The 18,326-nt window shown below is 39.6% G+C and overlaps 2 protein-coding genes across 3 annotated transcripts in view; one reads left to right on the top strand and one right to left on the bottom strand.

Moving 5' to 3' along the window:
* Window positions 1-283: 283 nt before the first annotated feature.
* LOC139914128 (retinoic acid receptor RXR-beta-A-like) lies at window positions 284-12,417 on the top strand. 2 transcript variants are annotated; one of them, XM_071902335.2, is made up of 12 exons: window positions 284-422; window positions 4,256-4,449; window positions 5,250-5,403; window positions 5,688-5,867; window positions 6,345-6,395; window positions 7,085-7,245; window positions 7,444-7,573; window positions 9,688-9,814; window positions 9,931-9,972; window positions 10,167-10,258; window positions 10,383-10,488; window positions 10,701-12,417. In XM_071902335.2, the coding sequence occupies exons 2-12, from the start codon at window positions 4,309-4,311 to the stop codon at window positions 10,846-10,848; spliced, it is 1,332 nt and encodes a 443-aa protein (XP_071758436.1). In that variant the 5' UTR covers window positions 284-422; window positions 4,256-4,308; the 3' UTR covers window positions 10,849-12,417. The 2 variants fall into 2 exon arrangements, with proteins under 2 accessions (XP_071758436.1, XP_071758438.1); XM_071902337.2 differs by lacking the exon at window positions 6,345-6,395.
* A 131-nt stretch (window positions 12,418-12,548) lies between these two features.
* The window catches only part of fhod3b (formin homology 2 domain containing 3b), a 91,177-nt gene continuing 85,399 nt past the window's right edge, over window positions 12,549-18,326 (bottom strand). The window contains exons 26-28 of the mRNA XM_078287158.1: window positions 16,626-16,812; window positions 15,714-15,875; window positions 12,549-15,524 (exon numbers count right to left, since the gene is read on the bottom strand). Coding sequence (XP_078143284.1) covers window positions 15,442-15,524; window positions 15,714-15,875; window positions 16,626-16,812 — 432 coding nt within the window. The 3' untranslated portion in view covers window positions 12,549-15,441. The remainder of the gene's footprint in view (window positions 15,525-15,713; window positions 15,876-16,625; window positions 16,813-18,326) is intronic.

Genomic DNA, 18,326 nt, shown 5'->3' with positions numbered 1-18,326 from the left:
CGTGTAGACTAGATGTTCAAATTTGTCCAAGAATTCAAGAATTATTGACCAACATACAGTTGAGTTTGTCCCATTTGCCAATGACCACAATTACATTGCCTAAAAACATTGTGTGTCATAACCTTTAGAATAAATCAAGCTGAGGATTTATTAATTGATAAAAATTAAAGCAATATCATTATTATTGTTCTAAGAGTGCCATGTGACAATACTGTGATGGGTGGTCCCATGAGACATTTTGGCTCAAGGGACACTGGCATTGATCCAACATGGCTTCCTTTCAGTGTGTAAACAACAACAGCGTCAAGTTGAAGTGAACTGGGTTTGAGTGTCGGCCTGTTACCTCGCGCCCCTGTATCTAAAAAAACCCCACAAACAAAATTAGTTATGTGGTTTTTAACGATGCGTTGAAGGTGTACTTGGTAAGTATACTGTATTTCGACCAACTATAATTTGTTAATTACTGCTTTTCGAGGCTAGCAACTTGAACCAATCCAGATAGCTAGCTAAATTAACTAGCTAGCCATAACCGTAGCTAACAAGCTAATGCTAGCTAGCTAAATAACGTCAGTTACTGTTCGGATTTGATAAACTAGTTACTGATATCTAGTACCATAAACATTTAAATCTTGATGACTGGCGGCATATGTTGTTTACATGCCGATATCGTCATACTGAATGCAATATCGACCGGAATTCTGGTAACCTAAGCTAATGTAGCTAACGTTAACTATCCAGCTAACGTCAGCTAGCCAGGTTCGCTCGAGCGTTGGTTTGGTTTCACGGGTTTAGCTAGATAGGTTTGCAGCTAATTAGCTAACGATAACACGCTCAGTTAAGGTGTAAGCTACGTGATACGTTCAATAAAACGTTGTATTTAGTCAGCTAACGTTAACATTAGTTTATTTGCTCACTGATAATAAACCGAACTTTCTGTTCGCAGTTGGTAGTAGCGTTAACTCTTGTTATCTAGCTAACGTTAGCTGAGGAATATAGCGAATTGTTCGCAACATTTACGATAATCTAGAAATCGTGTGTTTTTTTAGATGTAAACAGTGGCTAGCTAACTAACACCAATGTTAGCTAACGTTAGTTTACACGAAAGAGCAGCATACTGTTTGGTCTGCACGATTTTGTTAAGAGAGATGTAACGTTAACGTATATGCATAGTGTGGACTATTAGTAACGGGTGGTTCCCCTCAGTTTCATCACCCCATTCCCGCAATGATAAAGCGTGTAAGGTTAATTTTGGAGTTAGCCACAGTGTTTTGTTTTTGCCGGTTGAAATGTCTTCAAATAACGTTAGCGCTTAGTAGTCCTGTGGGGGACATGGCAACAGCAGGCCCATTTCCCTCTTCTGTTGCAATGAGATGAACGTTACCTAGCTAACTTGGCCAGCTATTGTAATGTGCAGGATTTATAAAAATCGTGTTTAAGCTTGTTTGCTGAATGGTTGGATGGTTTCTTAGGTATTATCAGCCCCAACAGCCTCAATGTGTTGCTGCAAATATTTGTATTTGCTTTTTATTTGTATTTGCTGCATTTTGAGTCCGAGTTCTTGTGCGATACCTCCCTTCTTGAGTATATGCACAACACACACATGTGACCAACAGACCACTTTATGTCTTAAGTTCATCAATTGTCCTACTGCGCAAGCTCATTGTCTGTGATCCTGTGGTGTGTGCCAACGCTGCCTCTAGAACATGCAGACCAAATTTTGAAATAATGCTGATCAAACAAACCCAACCAACTCAATAAATAGCATTGCATGGTGCAGCATTGTGGTCTTTGCTATTAGGATTTGCATGTTGGTCTATGTATTACTCTTATTTCAAACTTTGATCTGCGTGTGCTAGAGGCAGCCCTGTTGCACACCACAGGGTCTCGGAGAACAATGCTTGCACAGTAGGGCAAATGGTTTACCTGGACAAGGAATAGTCCATTTCTGAGATGTAGTAAGTTGATTTTAACATTGACACCAGAAGAGCAACAGTGTGCAGAAGACATATTTTGCAAGCAGTGCCCACCACAAATATGTTCCCAAACTTTTTCATGTCAAGGACCCCCAAATATAGATGCACAATAGACCATAGAGAGGATTTTACCCTTAGGAATCCCCTTTTTTGTTTGTTTTGAAGATTTTTGTTGTTGGTTGGGGAGATCACTTTAAATTACGATAAAAAACATCATCCCTATACATTCCCTCTTTGTTCTGACTTCTAGGGAATGTAATAAAAGTGAAATTCATCTATTCCTCCTTTTGCTGGGAACCACCTAGGACCCCCGCAAGGGCCACTGGTGGTCCCTGGACCCCATTTTGGGACACACTGTTCTATACCATTGAAATTTATTTGACAACCTACATACAATTTGAAAACTGTAGCTTGTAATAAGGTAGAAAACAACTACAGAATAGACCAGCCTTTTGTTAGGTCATCAGATTTCAAGCAAAGTTAGCTCTCAGAGTGCTTAGAAGCTTTATGTGATCTAGATGGAGGGGAGACATTCAAAAAGCCTATTGCATGGCAACATTTCAGCATTCTGATGGGTGTACCGCTTTGTAAATTCAGCAAGTAGAAGAGACAATTTGGCGTCACTTAATGATTTTATATCCCCCACCTTCCTGCTACCATGCACACTTCTCTGATGGGGTATTGACAAGCCTACACATGCCCTACTTAGCGGTGAGCACACTGCAGAACACTCATGTGTGGGCACCTTAACTAGTCCCCCTAACTTTCCATGGGGATAAAGATTCTGCAGGTCACCTGTTTAAAAACCAGCAGTTAGAAAAATAGGTTTTCTGCAATATTCTGCTGAGACATTTCAGTTATCTTAAATTATGTATTTCTTTGGATGCATCAAGAAATCCATGAATAAACAAAGAAATTTTGTTGCCTATGAAATAATAATAATTAAAAAGCTACCAAAATGTAGCTTTTTTAATTGAAAAAATAAAATAGGCCTATATAGGGCTAATAAGACACACCAATAAAACATACAAATACACACAAGTAAAACATACAGATAGGCTATACACTGACTCATAAAAACATACAAATATACACATCTAATTTCACATGAAACCTCATGGATAGATTAAGCATTGTACAAAAATACTAATAATAATATGAAATCTAGCCCCAGTCACCTTTGAACATATTCCTTATATGTTTTTTTTAATTTCTCCTTTGGATAAACTCCATAAAGATACTGCACGTTAGGAAAAAGCTTCTCTTCCCACATTCATGTTTGAATCTTGGGATAACATAGTTTGAAGTCTTAACTGCACTGGTGCCGATTGAGTGCCTAGTCTTTACAAGTTTGAATCTGTTACAGGTTAATCTGTGTCTACTATTCTGTTGTGTATTATAGAATAGATTGAGCGTGCTTCTGTCCATTACATCTCTAATACATGGTCAGTACAGAGCAGTAAAACTGGAGCGTCATATGGACACCTGGACACATTTTAGGAATTAGGAACAAAATATGACAAATTTCTGGTGCTTAGCCTATAAGAGACAGGCTATAATTTCAGACTCTTTGTTTATTGGAAGTTTTACAGAAGATTGCACATCATTACACTGCTAGCCTAACTGCTAATACACTACGGCTGTACAGAGAAAGAAGGAGGTTTTCATTTGAATGTAAAAGCATCTTGGCCACCACTGTTCAATCATTATTTGTTAAAGGCCTCTGTGTGAGAGGTAAAGTTGTTACAGATCATAGCCAGTTTATATCTTGAATATTATGGCATGTAGTAGAAATAGTTACACTTATTTTTCTGATGCAAACAAAACCACCATGCAAACAAAACACACAGTAGAACCCTAATAAGTTGGTTAAGGTTTGGATTAGCATTAGTCAAAACTTCTGCCAAACCTTTGTCAATGATTGGGTGTGATCTTGGCACCTGTGGCATTTTGGGTCCATAGGCAAATGCTTTTTCTGTCCCCTAACCCTAACCCGTCCACATAACCTTAAGGTGCTTTGCCACTGATGAAACTTTGAATGCTATCATGCAACCACCAACATGCCAATATGACGGTGCTCTTTGTAGCACTTTGGCCTAAACACACAGTGTCAGACATGGGTTGGATGTTAGTTGATTTAGCTAACCTAAGCTATCGTGGCGCTAATTTGAATTCTGCACTGGACTTTCACATCCTGTGACAAAGACACATAAGTTTGTTTCAACCAAGCTCCGCCATAAACTGACTGCAATGCTAATGATGTCCTCTTGTGTCACCCACAGATTGTTATCCTTCAGACGGGTCGTCATCCTCTCCACTGGGTAGCTTAATAGCCATGTCCTCACAGCAGCCCATCAGTTCAGCCTCCAACAGCCCCACCAACGTCTTGGGTTCCCCTTTCTCAGTCATCAGTCCCTCACTTAGCTCCCCAGGGGTCACACCTTCTCTGGGCTTTGGACCCATCAGTAGCAATCAGGTGAGAACAGTGATTCAAGCCTTGACAGCCATAACCTTTTTGTCTTGGTGACAGTGTCTTACTCTTTCGTTAAAGGACTACATTGACTTTTTTGGAGTTTGGCCCATTGATCACTTTACTCAATACATGACGACAGGAATGGCACCAAAATCATCTCTGTGTGTCTGGCAGATAGCTCTGTCCGGTGCGCATACTAACGCTTTAGCACGCCATAATGTAAATAGCTGTAGGCGACGACAAGCATTATCCTAAAAGTGAGAAAATGAGAACTTGGGATTGGTAAAATAGACCAAAAAGAATTCACTCTTTGGAACTAATTTAAGTGCCAGAAGATATCTTTTCCCGTAAGACTTCTAGCATAGCTTGTTTTGTTTACACAGGAAGTGAGCAAAGTGAGCCAGACAGCTAAAGTTTTTGCACTGTTCATTCGTAATGGACTTCACTAATGATTGATTTTGTTGTCAGAAGTTATGAATCTATAGGGCACAGAATAAAAACCAACACCAACTTAGTAACAGGTCTATCATATTACGTTGGATAATGCTTGTCACCTATGATTACTTGACATACTGTATGCTAAAGCGTTAGCATGCTATCTAGATGATTTTGGTGCCAATTCTCTCATCAGATATTGGGTAAGATGGGCCAAACTCCGAAAAAGTCAGTGTAGTAATTTAACACTGTATACAATTAACCAATCTCAGTATGCTTTTTATCATACAATTTATTACTATTGTTTTCTCTATTGGCATGCTGTATGACAAGGTTTTAAAACGGGATCATTTTCTTTGTTTATTCAGATCAATTCTTCAGTGCCCATTTCAGGGATGCACTCGATCAGCAGCTCAGATGATATCAAACCTCCGTTTGGCTTGAGGCCCATGTCTTCTCACAGCCCTGGAATAATGCTGTCTCAGAAACGCCTATGTGCCATCTGTGGAGACCGCTCCTCTGGTGAGTGGATGCACTAAGAGCATGTTTAGTAGAGGTGAAACATCAGCTGGAGACTTGTTTTAAACCCGTGGCAATTTCAGTGTACATAATCCCTTATTGTCAGCTGTCTTTGGCTGTGTTTCTTCATCGTCATTTTAAGAAATGGACTTCAGAGGAACGTAAGATGACACTGTTGCTCATAGAAATACAAAATATGTGTCTTTGCACCGTTGCCATCACTTTCATGTTGAACTTGATCTCCCTATTAGCAACTGTCTTTTCTCATTTATGTTTCTATTTTACAGGCAAGCACTATGGAGTGTACAGCTGTGAAGGTTGCAAAGGTTTCTTCAAACGAACTGTGCGCAAAGACCTGAGCTACACCTGCAGGGATAACAAAGAGTGCCTGGTTGACAAACGCCAGCGCAACCGCTGCCAGTACTGCCGCTACCAGAAGTGCCTGGCCATGGGCATGAAGAGGGAAGGTATGCAATATTGAGAGGCTGTATGGCTTGTGGAGGTTTGGGGACATGCTTTTGTTGTGAATTGACTGACAAAGAAGGAAAAATAAACATTGTTTGACAATGTATTAGAAGGAGGGAGAGACCTACCAACCTTAAAGTATTATGAACATAAATCTGAACTCAACTGACACTGGAGTTATCTGCATCCAGGAGTTGAGTTGATGGGATATTTTTAGAATGGCTTGAACCACTATCAATTAATTAGCTTCCTATGGGATCACACAGACCTAGTCTTAATTATGCTGAATGTGGCACAATTAATTGTTTAAATAATACTGGATTAGTGTGTGTGTGTCATATGTGGGTGTGGGTGCTAGAATATTAGAATTAATTCAACTAAAGGGTAGAGGCTGGTGTATTGGGGCAGGTTTATATAACTAACCCCTCTCCCTCTCTTCCCTTTGTTTTCTCCTATTCTTTCTCTCCCTCCTTCAATAGTGATCAAAAATGTATGGATGAAAGAAGATGGAAAAGATGAGGGGTTGATGAGTATGACTCTGAAATCTTAATGAGATTGTATTTCAATATAGGGATGTCCCGATCAACATTTTTTTTGTCTCCGATCCAAGTCATTTAATATTGAGTATCTGCTAAGACAGAGTCCCGATACAAAATTTGTCATTAATTTTTTTTTTTTTTTTTAACAATAACACAGCTGCGTACTACAAGCATCACTCTGATCGATGCAATCAGTATCAGTGAAACCAAACCAGGCGAGGTGGTATCAAGGTGGTCAATAATGCTCGTTTACATCTGATACACTTGTTAGGACAATTAGCATAAATGGAGTGGAGGGGGAGAAATTAAATAAATAAATGGATCGGGATTTGATCGGGCGCCATGTAGCCGATACGATCAATCAAAATATGTCTTGATCGGGTCAGTTCCGATCTTTGATATTGGCTCAGGACATCCCTATTTCAATATGTAACTTAAAGAATTAGTTTTTGTGTTAGACCTTTGTGTAGAGTATCAAACGGGTTATGTGTCAAAAGTTGATTGGGGAAAAAAGGCAGGCCACTTTGTACGATATCACTCCTCTTCTGACCCATTCTATACATCAGTGCCCCCTTTTCTTTTTCACGCAGTCTTTTTCTTTCATCTAACCGAACATTTACCACCCTCTCATTCCTTTTCCCCGCCACCTCTTCGTTGCCTTCCTGCATTGGCCGGTGCAGCAGTCCAGGAGGAACGCCAGAGGAATCGAGAGCGTGAAGGAGAGCTGGAGTGCAGCATTGCGGTGAATGACGAGATGCCTGTGGAGAAGATCTTGGAGGCAGAGACTGCTGTGGAGCAGAGGACTGAGCTTCACTCTGATGGAGGCTCTGCAGCCAACTCTGTGAGTGGTTGGAACATCACAATCAGTAGATGACTGTGTTTTTTCTTGGCAGCGCAGTGGATTGGATTCCATTTTTAGGATAGCTTATCTGTTTTGGTAAAAAATGTTCTTACAAGTACAGGGTTAACATAATTACTGGAAGTATTTATTTTTCGATGTGTCACCGGAGACTCATGGTTTTGTATTGTTTGGTTTCAGCCCCATGATGCAGTCACCAATATCTGCCAGACTGCAGATAAACAGCTGTTTGCCTTGGTGGAGTGGGCGAAGAGAATCCCCCACTTCTCTGAGCTGCCACTCGATGACCAGGTCATCCTTCTGCGTGCAGGTATGACCAAGCACTTGCAGCATTGATGATTGACATGTAACAGAGCCTAGCAAATCAACAAAGAGCATGTCGGTAGAAGTTTTCACCATTTATGGAAGAGCGAGATAAGCTCTACAAAATGATGTCTTTTGCACGTTAGTCCTAGGGGGGGAAAAGGAGGCTGCAGCTTGTTGAATATTGATATGCTGTGAATCAGATTTCTGAAAAAGCAGCATGGCCTAGGCAACTTGCCGAGTTTTTCCAACTGACCTACAGGACTTGTTGGCTGACTGCTGTATTGCTCAGGGGCGTCTTGGATGAGTAGGTCTCTTATACTGACCGCATGTTTACTTACTGTCACTATATATGGTCATAATACTAATTTTTCTTTTAAAATGTAATTAATTTAAAGTCAGATTGATTATTGCTCAAAAAGTTATAGCCTAATCCTAATTATGGCAGTTAGTTCCTAATTATATATGGCATACAGGACTAGTAGATTGGAATATGATTTAAGGCACACGCTGGTTATCTCCTCTATTCCTTTGCATCATGATTTGTGTGGCTGTAAGTCCTGTACACACGTCAGTTGTTGCAGATCAAACAGTTGTCACTACACTTACTGACTGTGCTAGACATGTCAAATCAGAGAATATATGTGTGAGAATATTATGTAAAGCCAATAAGCTTTTTGTGCATCGTCTGTCTGTTCAATCCAAACGAATATGGTATTTTACTGAAATCTTTACAATACTTAAAATTATTACTGCCCGTGATCCGACAGAACGTCAGGGGTAATTATATCTGCCACTTACCAACACACATCCCAATGAAATCCACATGAAGACATGAAATACAGGAAGATGTGACTTGGCACATTCGCTCACCCTTCCTACTGAGACAAATGCTGGATTGTTATTGTTGTAGCCATCCAGAGACATTCACACTTTACCAACTGTACCAATAAGGGCTATTCAGGATGGACTGAATGTTAACCATTAAAAGCTGTTAATTACAAGAATGTGCCCTAAATCCTCCCATAGCTGCACTCAAAACATTGAACTGATCATCAAAATTAAGGGTTACATTAGATGTATTTAGTAAATCTAATGTTGTACCTTGTGCTTAGTGGGCATCTGAAATTAAGTAGGCCCCTACATCCAGTCCACATCCCACTAAAGAAATGCACGATTTCATGAAATGCAGGCTTATAAGACTTCGAACACTATGGCTCACCCTTTGTCCTTGGTGTTCTTTCACCAAGCTGACCTGAGAAAAAGTAGAAGCTTTGCTTTCACACACACTCAATTGAGCTTTGTGACAGACATCCATTAGGAGCTGTGAAACCAGTAACAAAAATGTCAGCCATTGATAGTGCTACTCTATTCCAGTTTTTGGAATAGAGTTATTAAGTAATGAACATTAGTACAAAATTTTGCCTTGTCCTTGAACTTAAACTTAATGGCTTGACAACAAGCATTATGTGAACAGTTAATTTCCCATTTCATAAGAATCTATGAAATGCAGGTGCGTGCGTTTGTGTGTGTGTGTGTGTGTTTATGTATGTAAATATATACAAATACACAGATAAATATGGAGCTAGAGATGTATAGATAGATAGATAGATAGATACTCAAAGCAAGGCCTGTGGTCATCTAAATGATAGCAGATAATCTCATACAACTTTAGTATCACAGAAGGTAGGCAGGCAGCTAACTAGGCCAATGATTGTCTGAACAAAATAAGTACACAAACATTACTTAAGCATTCACAATTTAGGTAACATCACAATTACTGTTATAATCTCTGTATTCACTATTATAAAAATAAATCTATGTACACGGACCATGCAGTTCAGTGCTGTGCTTGTTTGGGTCTGTTGCACCAAACAGGACTTTTACTCAAAAACCACATTCACTCAACATTTAACACTGCATTTAAAGACAAAATGTTCTTAGTTTAGGTTTATACCAAATTTTTCTTTTTTAACCTTCATCATATATCTATTATTCAAAACATCTTGGTCTAGTGGAGTCTGTTGCATATGGTTCTGTGTTGATTTCACCAGTAGAACTACTGAAATATTTTCACTTAAATTATCACTCACCTGTATCTGATTATATTTTTTTTGTCAGGGTGGAATGAGCTCCTGATTGCCTCCTTCTCCCATCGCTCCATTGCTTTGAAGGATGGGGTTCTTCTGGCCTCTGAGCTGCATAGGGACAACGCACACAGTGCAGGAGTTGCAGCCATTTTTGACAGGTACATCGATAGGGCAATAGTCAATATTGCTAAATGTAATTTGTACCTCATTTTAACATCTCTGCGTAGCATTATATACTTAATATCTGCATAATAACCAACTTTATTTAATCCAGGGAGAGTGTGCAGAGTGCAGAGGTGGGCGCCATATTTGACAGGTAATTACCTTTCTGTTATAGCTGATTTTACACAAACTTTTATTCTGACTCAGGGGAAATAAGAGTAGTGTGTTAGCAACTGATGTGTTATTACATGTTGATAAATTGTGAAGAATTTTTCGTAAATGCTGCATATTGTCTCCTGAAGCTTTTTGTATTTTGCTCTCAACCTTTTTTATCTTTACATTATTTAGGGTTCTTACTGAGCTCGTCAGTAAAATGAGAGATATGCAAATGGACAAGACAGAGCTTGGCTGCCTCCGAGCCATCGTCCTCTTCAACCCAGGTGCCTGACAGTCCAAAGCATTATGCTAATATCTAATTAAAACAGAATTTTACTTTATAATGAGGGAGGAGGTGTTCTTGGGTTTCCAGTCCTTGTGAGAGTGTTTTTGTTTATTGTCCTGCAGATGCAAAAGGGCTATCCAACACCAGTGAGGTGGAGCTCCTTAGAGAGAAGGTCTATGCATCACTGGAAGCCTACTGCAAACAGAAATACCCAGAGCAGCAGGGAAGGTAAGTCCTGAAATGGCTGTGCCACAGTAGTATCAGCTATGACATGGTTAGTGTACACAGATGGTCATTTACTGTGTATTCAGAATGCTCTTTTACTGCAGCCATATTGCACCTTTATCAAACATTAATACCATTTAACTCATTAAGTGTCATTCATGCATTGTATAACTTAATCGTGTCAAACTAAATCACATCTTCTTTGCTCCTAACAGGTTTGCGAAGCTCCTCCTTAGACTGCCAGCACTGCGTTCCATTGGCTTGAAGTGCTTGGAGCATCTCTTCTTCTTCAAGCTGATTGGTGACACACCTATTGACACTTTCCTTATGGAAATGCTTGAAGCTCCCCATCAGTTGTCGTAGGTAGGAGATGTGTACTGTGGTTGGGGTTAGATAGCTGAGGTCTGGGAATGTGCTGGAGTGGGACTGCACTTTTAGTTCTTTGAAGATTCGTCAATTTGTCTCACTGCTGTCTGGGTTACACTATTTTAGTGCATCACAGATTTGCTCTTTAGACCAAACCCAAGACTTGCCATGATCTACAAGCTGGTGCTATATATTGAAATAAGTTCATGAGTAACTAAGATAAAAAAAGTATTTTTAAAAATTGGAACATTTAGTTCCCTTACTGGAGCTAAAATTTGGGTATACATTTTTATATAACTGTACGCTTTTTAGACACCCCAAATGATAAGCTTCAATTATGTTTCTCCATGATCTGTAAAACCTATTTTTAAGATGAAGGCAACCTGGATCATGGGTATGCAATAAGGATGTAGTCTTTTCTCCTTTTTATAATTTGTAATTCAAACCAGATCTTGGAAAAAGCAAACTGTTTTATTGTCAATTCTTGGTAAAAGTGTAGTACTGTACCAAACACTCACCGGGTGCTGTGTCCAACCATAGCTCCTAGTGTATTTGTATCCCTTTCAGATGATAAAATGTAACATCCTAACAGTGAAGCTGGGATAAAAGACAAGTGGGTGGTTGCAACTGAACAAGGCCAGACTTGTCTGTGTTGATTGAGGATTAGCTTTATGTATCTGGTAATATACAATTAGTGTTGTTTACTTCTTTGCTGTTTTATAAATCTAATCACTTTGCAGTTAATGATTAGACTGCACTGCACACTTGCTATGTACTATTTCTAAAACATACTATTGTCAAATGTCTGGCCAGGAAATGGTCAAGTGTCCTTTGGTGCTATTTGAGAGATAATTTGACATTATTCGGTGCAGCCATACACCAAACCACAAACATAAGAAATTATGCAAAAATGAAAATCCCCCTATGTTTAAAATGTAGCAATACAAAATGTAAACTGCATAAGCTCTCTCTGCCTGTCAGCCGTTCAGGGGTTTTACAAAGTAAATCATTGTCTGGTGGAAAGGGAATACTCCATTGTGTAATTTATCTAAACAATTCTAAGGTACTGTGCAAAAATAATTGTTCAGGGAAAATGTTGTATATTGATAAATTTGAGTAATGAGATCAGGAGACAAATTATGTAATTCTTGATATGTGCCCTTGTTTTTAGTTTTCAGCTAGTATAAAGCAGAACGTGTTTTGGGTTGCACTGGATTTGCTGAGACTCTCATTCAGCTGAATCTTTAATTTTTATTTTATTTTTTTTTTTGCTTTTTTGGTGCTTAGTTGTATTTCCTACCCTTTCCCCCCTTTTTTAGGTAGTTGTCTTGTTCATCTTAATGTTTCTGCAATTTATTAAAAGCAAACCATAATCACATTTAGATCCATAACACCTGTGCACATATAGGAATATTAAACAAGACCAAATGAGTTCTGTATGATGACCTTGTGTAAACATCAGATCAAGTGTATTGATATATTTGTCATCAACCTCCATACGCTCTAGAACATAAAGTGACTTGAAGCATGGGTTGTGTTGGACTAAAATAAAGAGGCTGAACTTTTTCTTCTTTCCTGATTTGCTTTCTTTTTCCTAGCCATGTGAAATGTGATAAATGTTAAATGTGAAAACTGTCTGTGTGATTGTCTGTGTCTGGAAAGATGCTCAAAATAGATAGTCCAAAGATGTTTTTTTTATGAGCCTTTTTATTGTAGTTATGTTACATAGTTTTTGCTGTGGGCAAAGACGCAAGAGAAGCCTGGGTTGTATAGCACTTGTGTCCAAGTTCCACAGTGACGTTATGGCACAGGCAGCAATGTACGTGGTGGGCTAATATCAAATTAGAGGAAAAACTGTTGAGTGCAATGAAATCAAAGGCTTCTGAGGGATTCCACAGGACTAGTTGGTAAATTTGATCACTGCTTGTTTCACCGCATTTGTTCACTTACATGTTTCAAGTCTGCAGTAAAAACATACAATAACACAAACAAAACAAAAACAAAACTACAGCTCTGAGAATCAAAATGAACCTCCCTTTATATCTAGCAGAAGTGAGACACATCTGTAGACAGATTTTTAAACCATGCATGGCTTGGTTTGCTTAAATTATACTTAGAATAATACTGCTTTTTGTCTATAATACACTATTCTACACACCTAGCAAAAAGAAGATGAACATAAAGACATTGTCAAGACATTTACATAATTTTACAGCATTCTCCTATAATATTACTTTACATATATGTATTTCTGTCTTTTTTTTGACAAAACTCAGTACAATCTGAGAAAAAGGATGAGCTCTCCCCCATAACCTAAGTTCTACTTTTCTTCTGACAGAAGTTGCATGCTACACATTGTCTCTAAGGTGCTGAATAGTTTTCAGTAAATTCTCAAGAAAAATGTGAAACGAATATGTGCTGCTGGTGCGATTTAATGTGGCTTTACCAAGATGACGCGCTAGATTCTTGTTTTTCACAATGGCTGTTTCCAGCATAGTGAAAATTTGCGAGCGGATAGAGTTATCTTGCAACTTGCAAACAAATATGTTAACTGGAATTATGCAAGTTAGAAATTTAGCCAAGGCCATTCCAAATTAATTTATAGCGCAATGAGCTCAATAATACTCAAGGAATATAGACCTACATAATTACAGAGAAGCTTTTAAAATGCAGGTTCTTCCTCTCTTTTACTTCATTTCAGAATTTGAAAATAGATAAATTATGGAGATTTGCATGTGTGCATCCATATTACTAATAATCACATAACTCCTGTTGCTCACATTTGAAGTTCAAGAAAATAAGAAATAAAAATACATCCGCTACAAATGACAGAACAGTCTCCAATGACGCCAGTTGAACTACACATTAATTTGGCCTGGCCTGATGTGGTACATTTTACCAAGATCTTGACTAGTGTGGAAAAAGTTCAGAGGAAATGCACACCCAAATTCTACAGTAAGGCAACAGGATACAGCTACTGTGCATAACCAATCCTTAAATCGACATAAATATTTTAAAGCTATCTTTATAACAAACTATTTGATCCAAGACATAACATGGAAATAACAGAAATTTTACCAGGACAACACGTTAAAAACACTGGTTAAAAATGACAACAAATCACAGTTCGTGAATGATGCACATTGCAATATTAACCTCACTTCTTGCAGACTGCACATCTGTTATAGTAACATTTTCTTGATTATATGTCCCTGAAAATGTCTTAATAAATAAATGTCTCTGAAAGGCACTCTTAAATTTGCAGCTCATAGTTTCTATAAAATAACCATATAGCATAATGAAGATTGCTCACCTGTAACATTGCTCCTGCCTTTCTCCAACTATTTCCAACTCTTCGGTCGTATTAGAAGTACGACCGTGGAGACAATGATGCGCATCAGTGACAATAGTTCACATAATGCAACATGTTTATATTTGTTTAGGCTAAAAAAAAAATCAGTTTGCATGATGAGCATCAGACTAAAACTAGTGGTATCATCAGTCCTATTGATCCATCAGTAACTGAACTGTTTGCAGTAAATCAACATTCTCTTTCTCCACATCTGTCTGTGTCCCTTAAATTTTTTTTTGCACTTTCTCTGTCCTGATAGCTAATTCCTTCTCGTCCAGCTTCTTGTGACAAAGCCTGGTATGCACATCTGCGATGATGGAATCTGCGCACTTTGATTAGACATCATGAAAAAAAAGTGTGCTACTGTTTAATTGCTGGTTAAACTGTATATTGTATTTTCATATTCAGATGTCTGAGTGGTTCATCAGTGTCAAGGATTTCACATTCCCTCGATACCCAACTTCTACATCCAGTGCAATTATTCCTCATCTGAGCACCTTCTTGAGCATAAATGATCATAAACACAAAACTACCACAGTAGTATACAACAGACCAATAACCTCTGCACAAAGCCAGCTATTCAAATAGATAGACAAAACGTCTACCAATTTAATTTGTCTATCACTAAAGCTGCAAGGCTGACACCAAACCCAAGCAAACACAGTTAGTGGAGAGTTTAGTGTCTGTACCAAGCTCTGTACCGTAGACCTTTCAGCCCTTTGGAGTCAGTCAAGGCCACAGTGATTCAAACACAATGCGTCCAACTCTTTTGATGCCTTAAAAAAATAGCGCTTTTATGTGGGTGACCTACTATGTAGTGTTTGTATGCAATGTCACGTTCAAAGGGTGATTGCGATTAAGCCTTGCGAGTTCAGATCAACGATGTTTGTCCAGCAACAGCAAAGCTTAGTGGTTTGAATGCAGCGCTCTGTTCCTGAGAGTGGAAGATCAGTCTACTGCCCTCTCTGCCTGTCAGCACATGGGGGGAAAAAAATCTTGTTGAGCCTTTTCTGAACCTCTGTAACCACTCTCTTCAGGAAGCACTCGTGTCAAGCCTGTGTAAACCAAACGCATAAAGACGAGATCAACTCATCAAAGCTGGAGGGGAGGGGGGGGGGGGGGGGGGGGAGAGTAGTGCCAAGCCACAGTGGAGTGGGTTGCCAGGTTGGGTGTGTGCGTGTGAGGGGCAGTGGAAGGGCTTCCAGATGTCTTTATGTCCAGTGGGATCCAGGTCCAGCTCACACCTGCATCTCTGAACCGCTGGACAAGCCAAGAGCGTTGGCCTCCTCCGTCGTCAAACCATTCTTCAGTGTCCTTCTCACTGTGCAGCAAGGGAGGAGAGGAGGGAAAAAAGTGAGAAGCTTTTGATAAATGTATCTTTTTTGTGCACTATGCTGTTTAGGATCCTCTTGGCTTCTGGTATTTAGCTGTGCTTGATAATGAATTATGCCACTACTGCTATCGTGCTACAACTTGCATTAAGGGAATACACGGTTCAACATCGACTCACATGATTTGCGGTTGGCTCGGGACCGTTTCCTCTCACGAGGCTGTGTCCGCTGGCTGGGCCCCTGAGTGGCTGACCTGACAATTCTCTCCATGATCTCATCAGCTGTATCATCTGTGCAATTCACTGGGTCGTCATTTGTAGTGCACCATGGGGGAATACGCCCTGATAAATAAGGTCAGAATGGATGGGAAAACAATCAGTATATTGTATAGTGCAGCATGGAAAGGCAAAGTTAAAGGAGATGCATATATTCTTCAGGAAGGATGAACTTAAATGTTTGAGGTAGAATTATTTTGATAAAACTGATTGATCCCACGCAAGGGAGAAATTCACTGGTTGGGGTGCGAGGTCAGCCGGCTAGTGCGGCGCTCCTGGAGCCGGTTTGGCCACACAGGGGATCAAATCCCAGTTCTCCGGTTGAGGGATGACTTCACTAATCACCACCCTGCTAACCCGATTACGTAGCGGCTAGTGAGGTAATCCCTCTACTGGACGATGATGATGATGATGATGATGATGATGATTAGGTTGCTGCTAATCTTTATTTTCATGATCAATTAACCTAGCAATTATTTTTTCGGTGAATCAATTGATCATTTTGTCTGTAAAATTAAAATCACAAGTTACCAGAGCCCAAAGTGATTCTTAAAATTACTTACTTAGTCTGACCAGCAGCCAAAAATATATTTTTTTTATAATGATATGAAACGGAGAAAAGCGAATCTTAACATTTGTGAAGCTGTAATCAGCAAATGTTTGGTATTTTTACTTGATAAACGACTAAAACGATTAACGACTAAAACTGACTAATCGTTTCAGCACTAGATGACGGTGATGCTAACATCAAAGCTTGGTAGGGGCTGTTTGAGGTAGAGAATATGATGTGTATGGTGGTGGCTGAAGGAGACTGACCTCTGGTGCTGCTGGCTCTGGTGCGTGAGCGGAGGCCGGGCACAGTGGACGTCCCGCTCTCGCCGCCCTGCAGGCTGCTCCTCAGTACCGCCTTCATGTTCTCGTGCTCAGCTGCATCCTCAGCATACTGGATACCCTGAGGCTGGCTGTCCTGCCCGTCTGACGAGGCTCCGCCAAACTTACCGCTCTGCAGGGAGGGACGACACACGGCAGAAACAATGGAGCCAAAGGTTATCTGACTTTATGAGTAAGAGATGATGACATTCAGGGTCATGCTCTGGCACCAGTAGTATTCTGAAAAACATTAGGAAAAGCTCAAAATGTGCTCAAACTCTCATTCAGGTAAATCAATACTAGTAACACAGCAATCTCCAGCCTAAAATATGAAAGATTAGTAATTTCAAAAGCATCACGTTTCCCACATTCGAATTTGAAAACGTGGTTTAATGTGTGAGTAATGATCGTCCTATGACAACTAGCACAAACAAAAGATTGGTATCAGTTAACAGTTAAAATCCCCCAATTTCCCCATTGTTGAGAGTGTTTCTTGCATCAACGCACACAAGCCGAGTGTGCGTTGATGCAAGAAACACTGTGAGCCGAGTTGATCCTGACCATCAGGTTCTCATGTGGACCTCATTCAGGTTCAAGAGATGAACCCCCGAGTCTCCCTGAGGTCCATTACCCAGGATTCATTTCTACCAGGAAGTGCTGATGTGTAGACGGTGACTCCCTCCTGTGTGATTCACTCAGCAGCTCCACACACAGCATGCAGCCGCCTCCCTTTCTCTCCCTGTCATCGCCTTCTTGCTTCCTCATTCATGTGGGGTCACATACACCCAACCTGTCAATCTTACTAATGACTCATCTTCTGCTAATTTAGTCATACATACTTCATTTATTGTTGGAAGTTATGACAACATAGTGGGAAAAAAAGATAAAGTGTCATCGTGACTTTGCAGTTTGGTTCAATGTTAGTCACAGCAGAACGTCGACATTCCCATGCACATGTTCACACACACACACAACATTACCCCTACCTCACTATCATCGTCATCCTCACTCTACAGAGATAAAGATGAAGAAATATAAAAGAAGTGTTGTCAAAGGTGTGTTATATTTGCTGATGTATCGCTGTGAAAACCTTGTATCTCCAAAATGTCAACATTTCAGTAAACAGCCTTGTTTTTAACTTGATGATCAAGCTAAAAACAAGGCTGTTTACTAAAATGCTGTTTACTGAAATGTTGACATTATTGAGTTTATCTAATTGGTTTCATAAACCCAAGGGCTGTAAAATTAAAAGTCATAGAGGAGCATGTGATGCTTCAATTGAAGTTAAAACATGAAAATCACCAAAATTGGAGTTTTAAGGTTTTCACCCTACATCAACAACATGATATAAATGAATAATACAAGAATAAAGAGATTGGTTTAGCAAAACTATAAGAAATAAGCATAAGCAATAAACTATGGAAACAAAGCATATTTTACAGTGTGACATCTATATACCTGCATGTATAACTACACCTCTCTGTAAGAGGAGCATGGTTATGGTGTGGAGCTTGTTATTTCTCCTACAGGACATCCAAAGGTTTGAGTTTTCACACAGTGATTGAATTAGAGTCCTCTGAACACAGAGAGGCCCTGCCAAGGCCGGCTGTGGATTCCCTCTGAGCAGCGGGCTGCTAGGGGTTTAAG

Source organism: Centroberyx gerrardi, chromosome 12 (genome assembly GCF_048128805.1).
Source record: "Centroberyx gerrardi isolate f3 chromosome 12, fCenGer3.hap1.cur.20231027, whole genome shotgun sequence".
NCBI lineage: Eukaryota > Metazoa > Chordata > Actinopteri > Beryciformes > Berycidae > Centroberyx > Centroberyx gerrardi.
Note: the sequence above shows the minus strand (reverse complement) of the source record. Positions and strands in the feature narration are given on the sequence as shown.

What these genes read in the sequence shown, in the direction of transcription:
- LOC139914128 (XM_071902335.2), top strand. Translation starts at nt 4,309, where the DNA reads ATGTCCTCACAGCAGCCCATCAGTTCAGCCTCCAACAGCCCCACCAAC. An exon ending in AAAAGATGAGGGGTTGATGA is followed by an intron (nt 6,396 to 7,084) that starts GTATGACTCTGA and finishes TGGCCGGTGCAG; the next exon opens with CAGTCCAGGAGGAACGCCAG. An exon ending in GTTGCAGCCATTTTTGACAG is followed by an intron (nt 9,815 to 9,930) that starts GTACATCGATAG and finishes TATTTAATCCAG; the next exon opens with GGAGAGTGTGCAGAGTGCAG.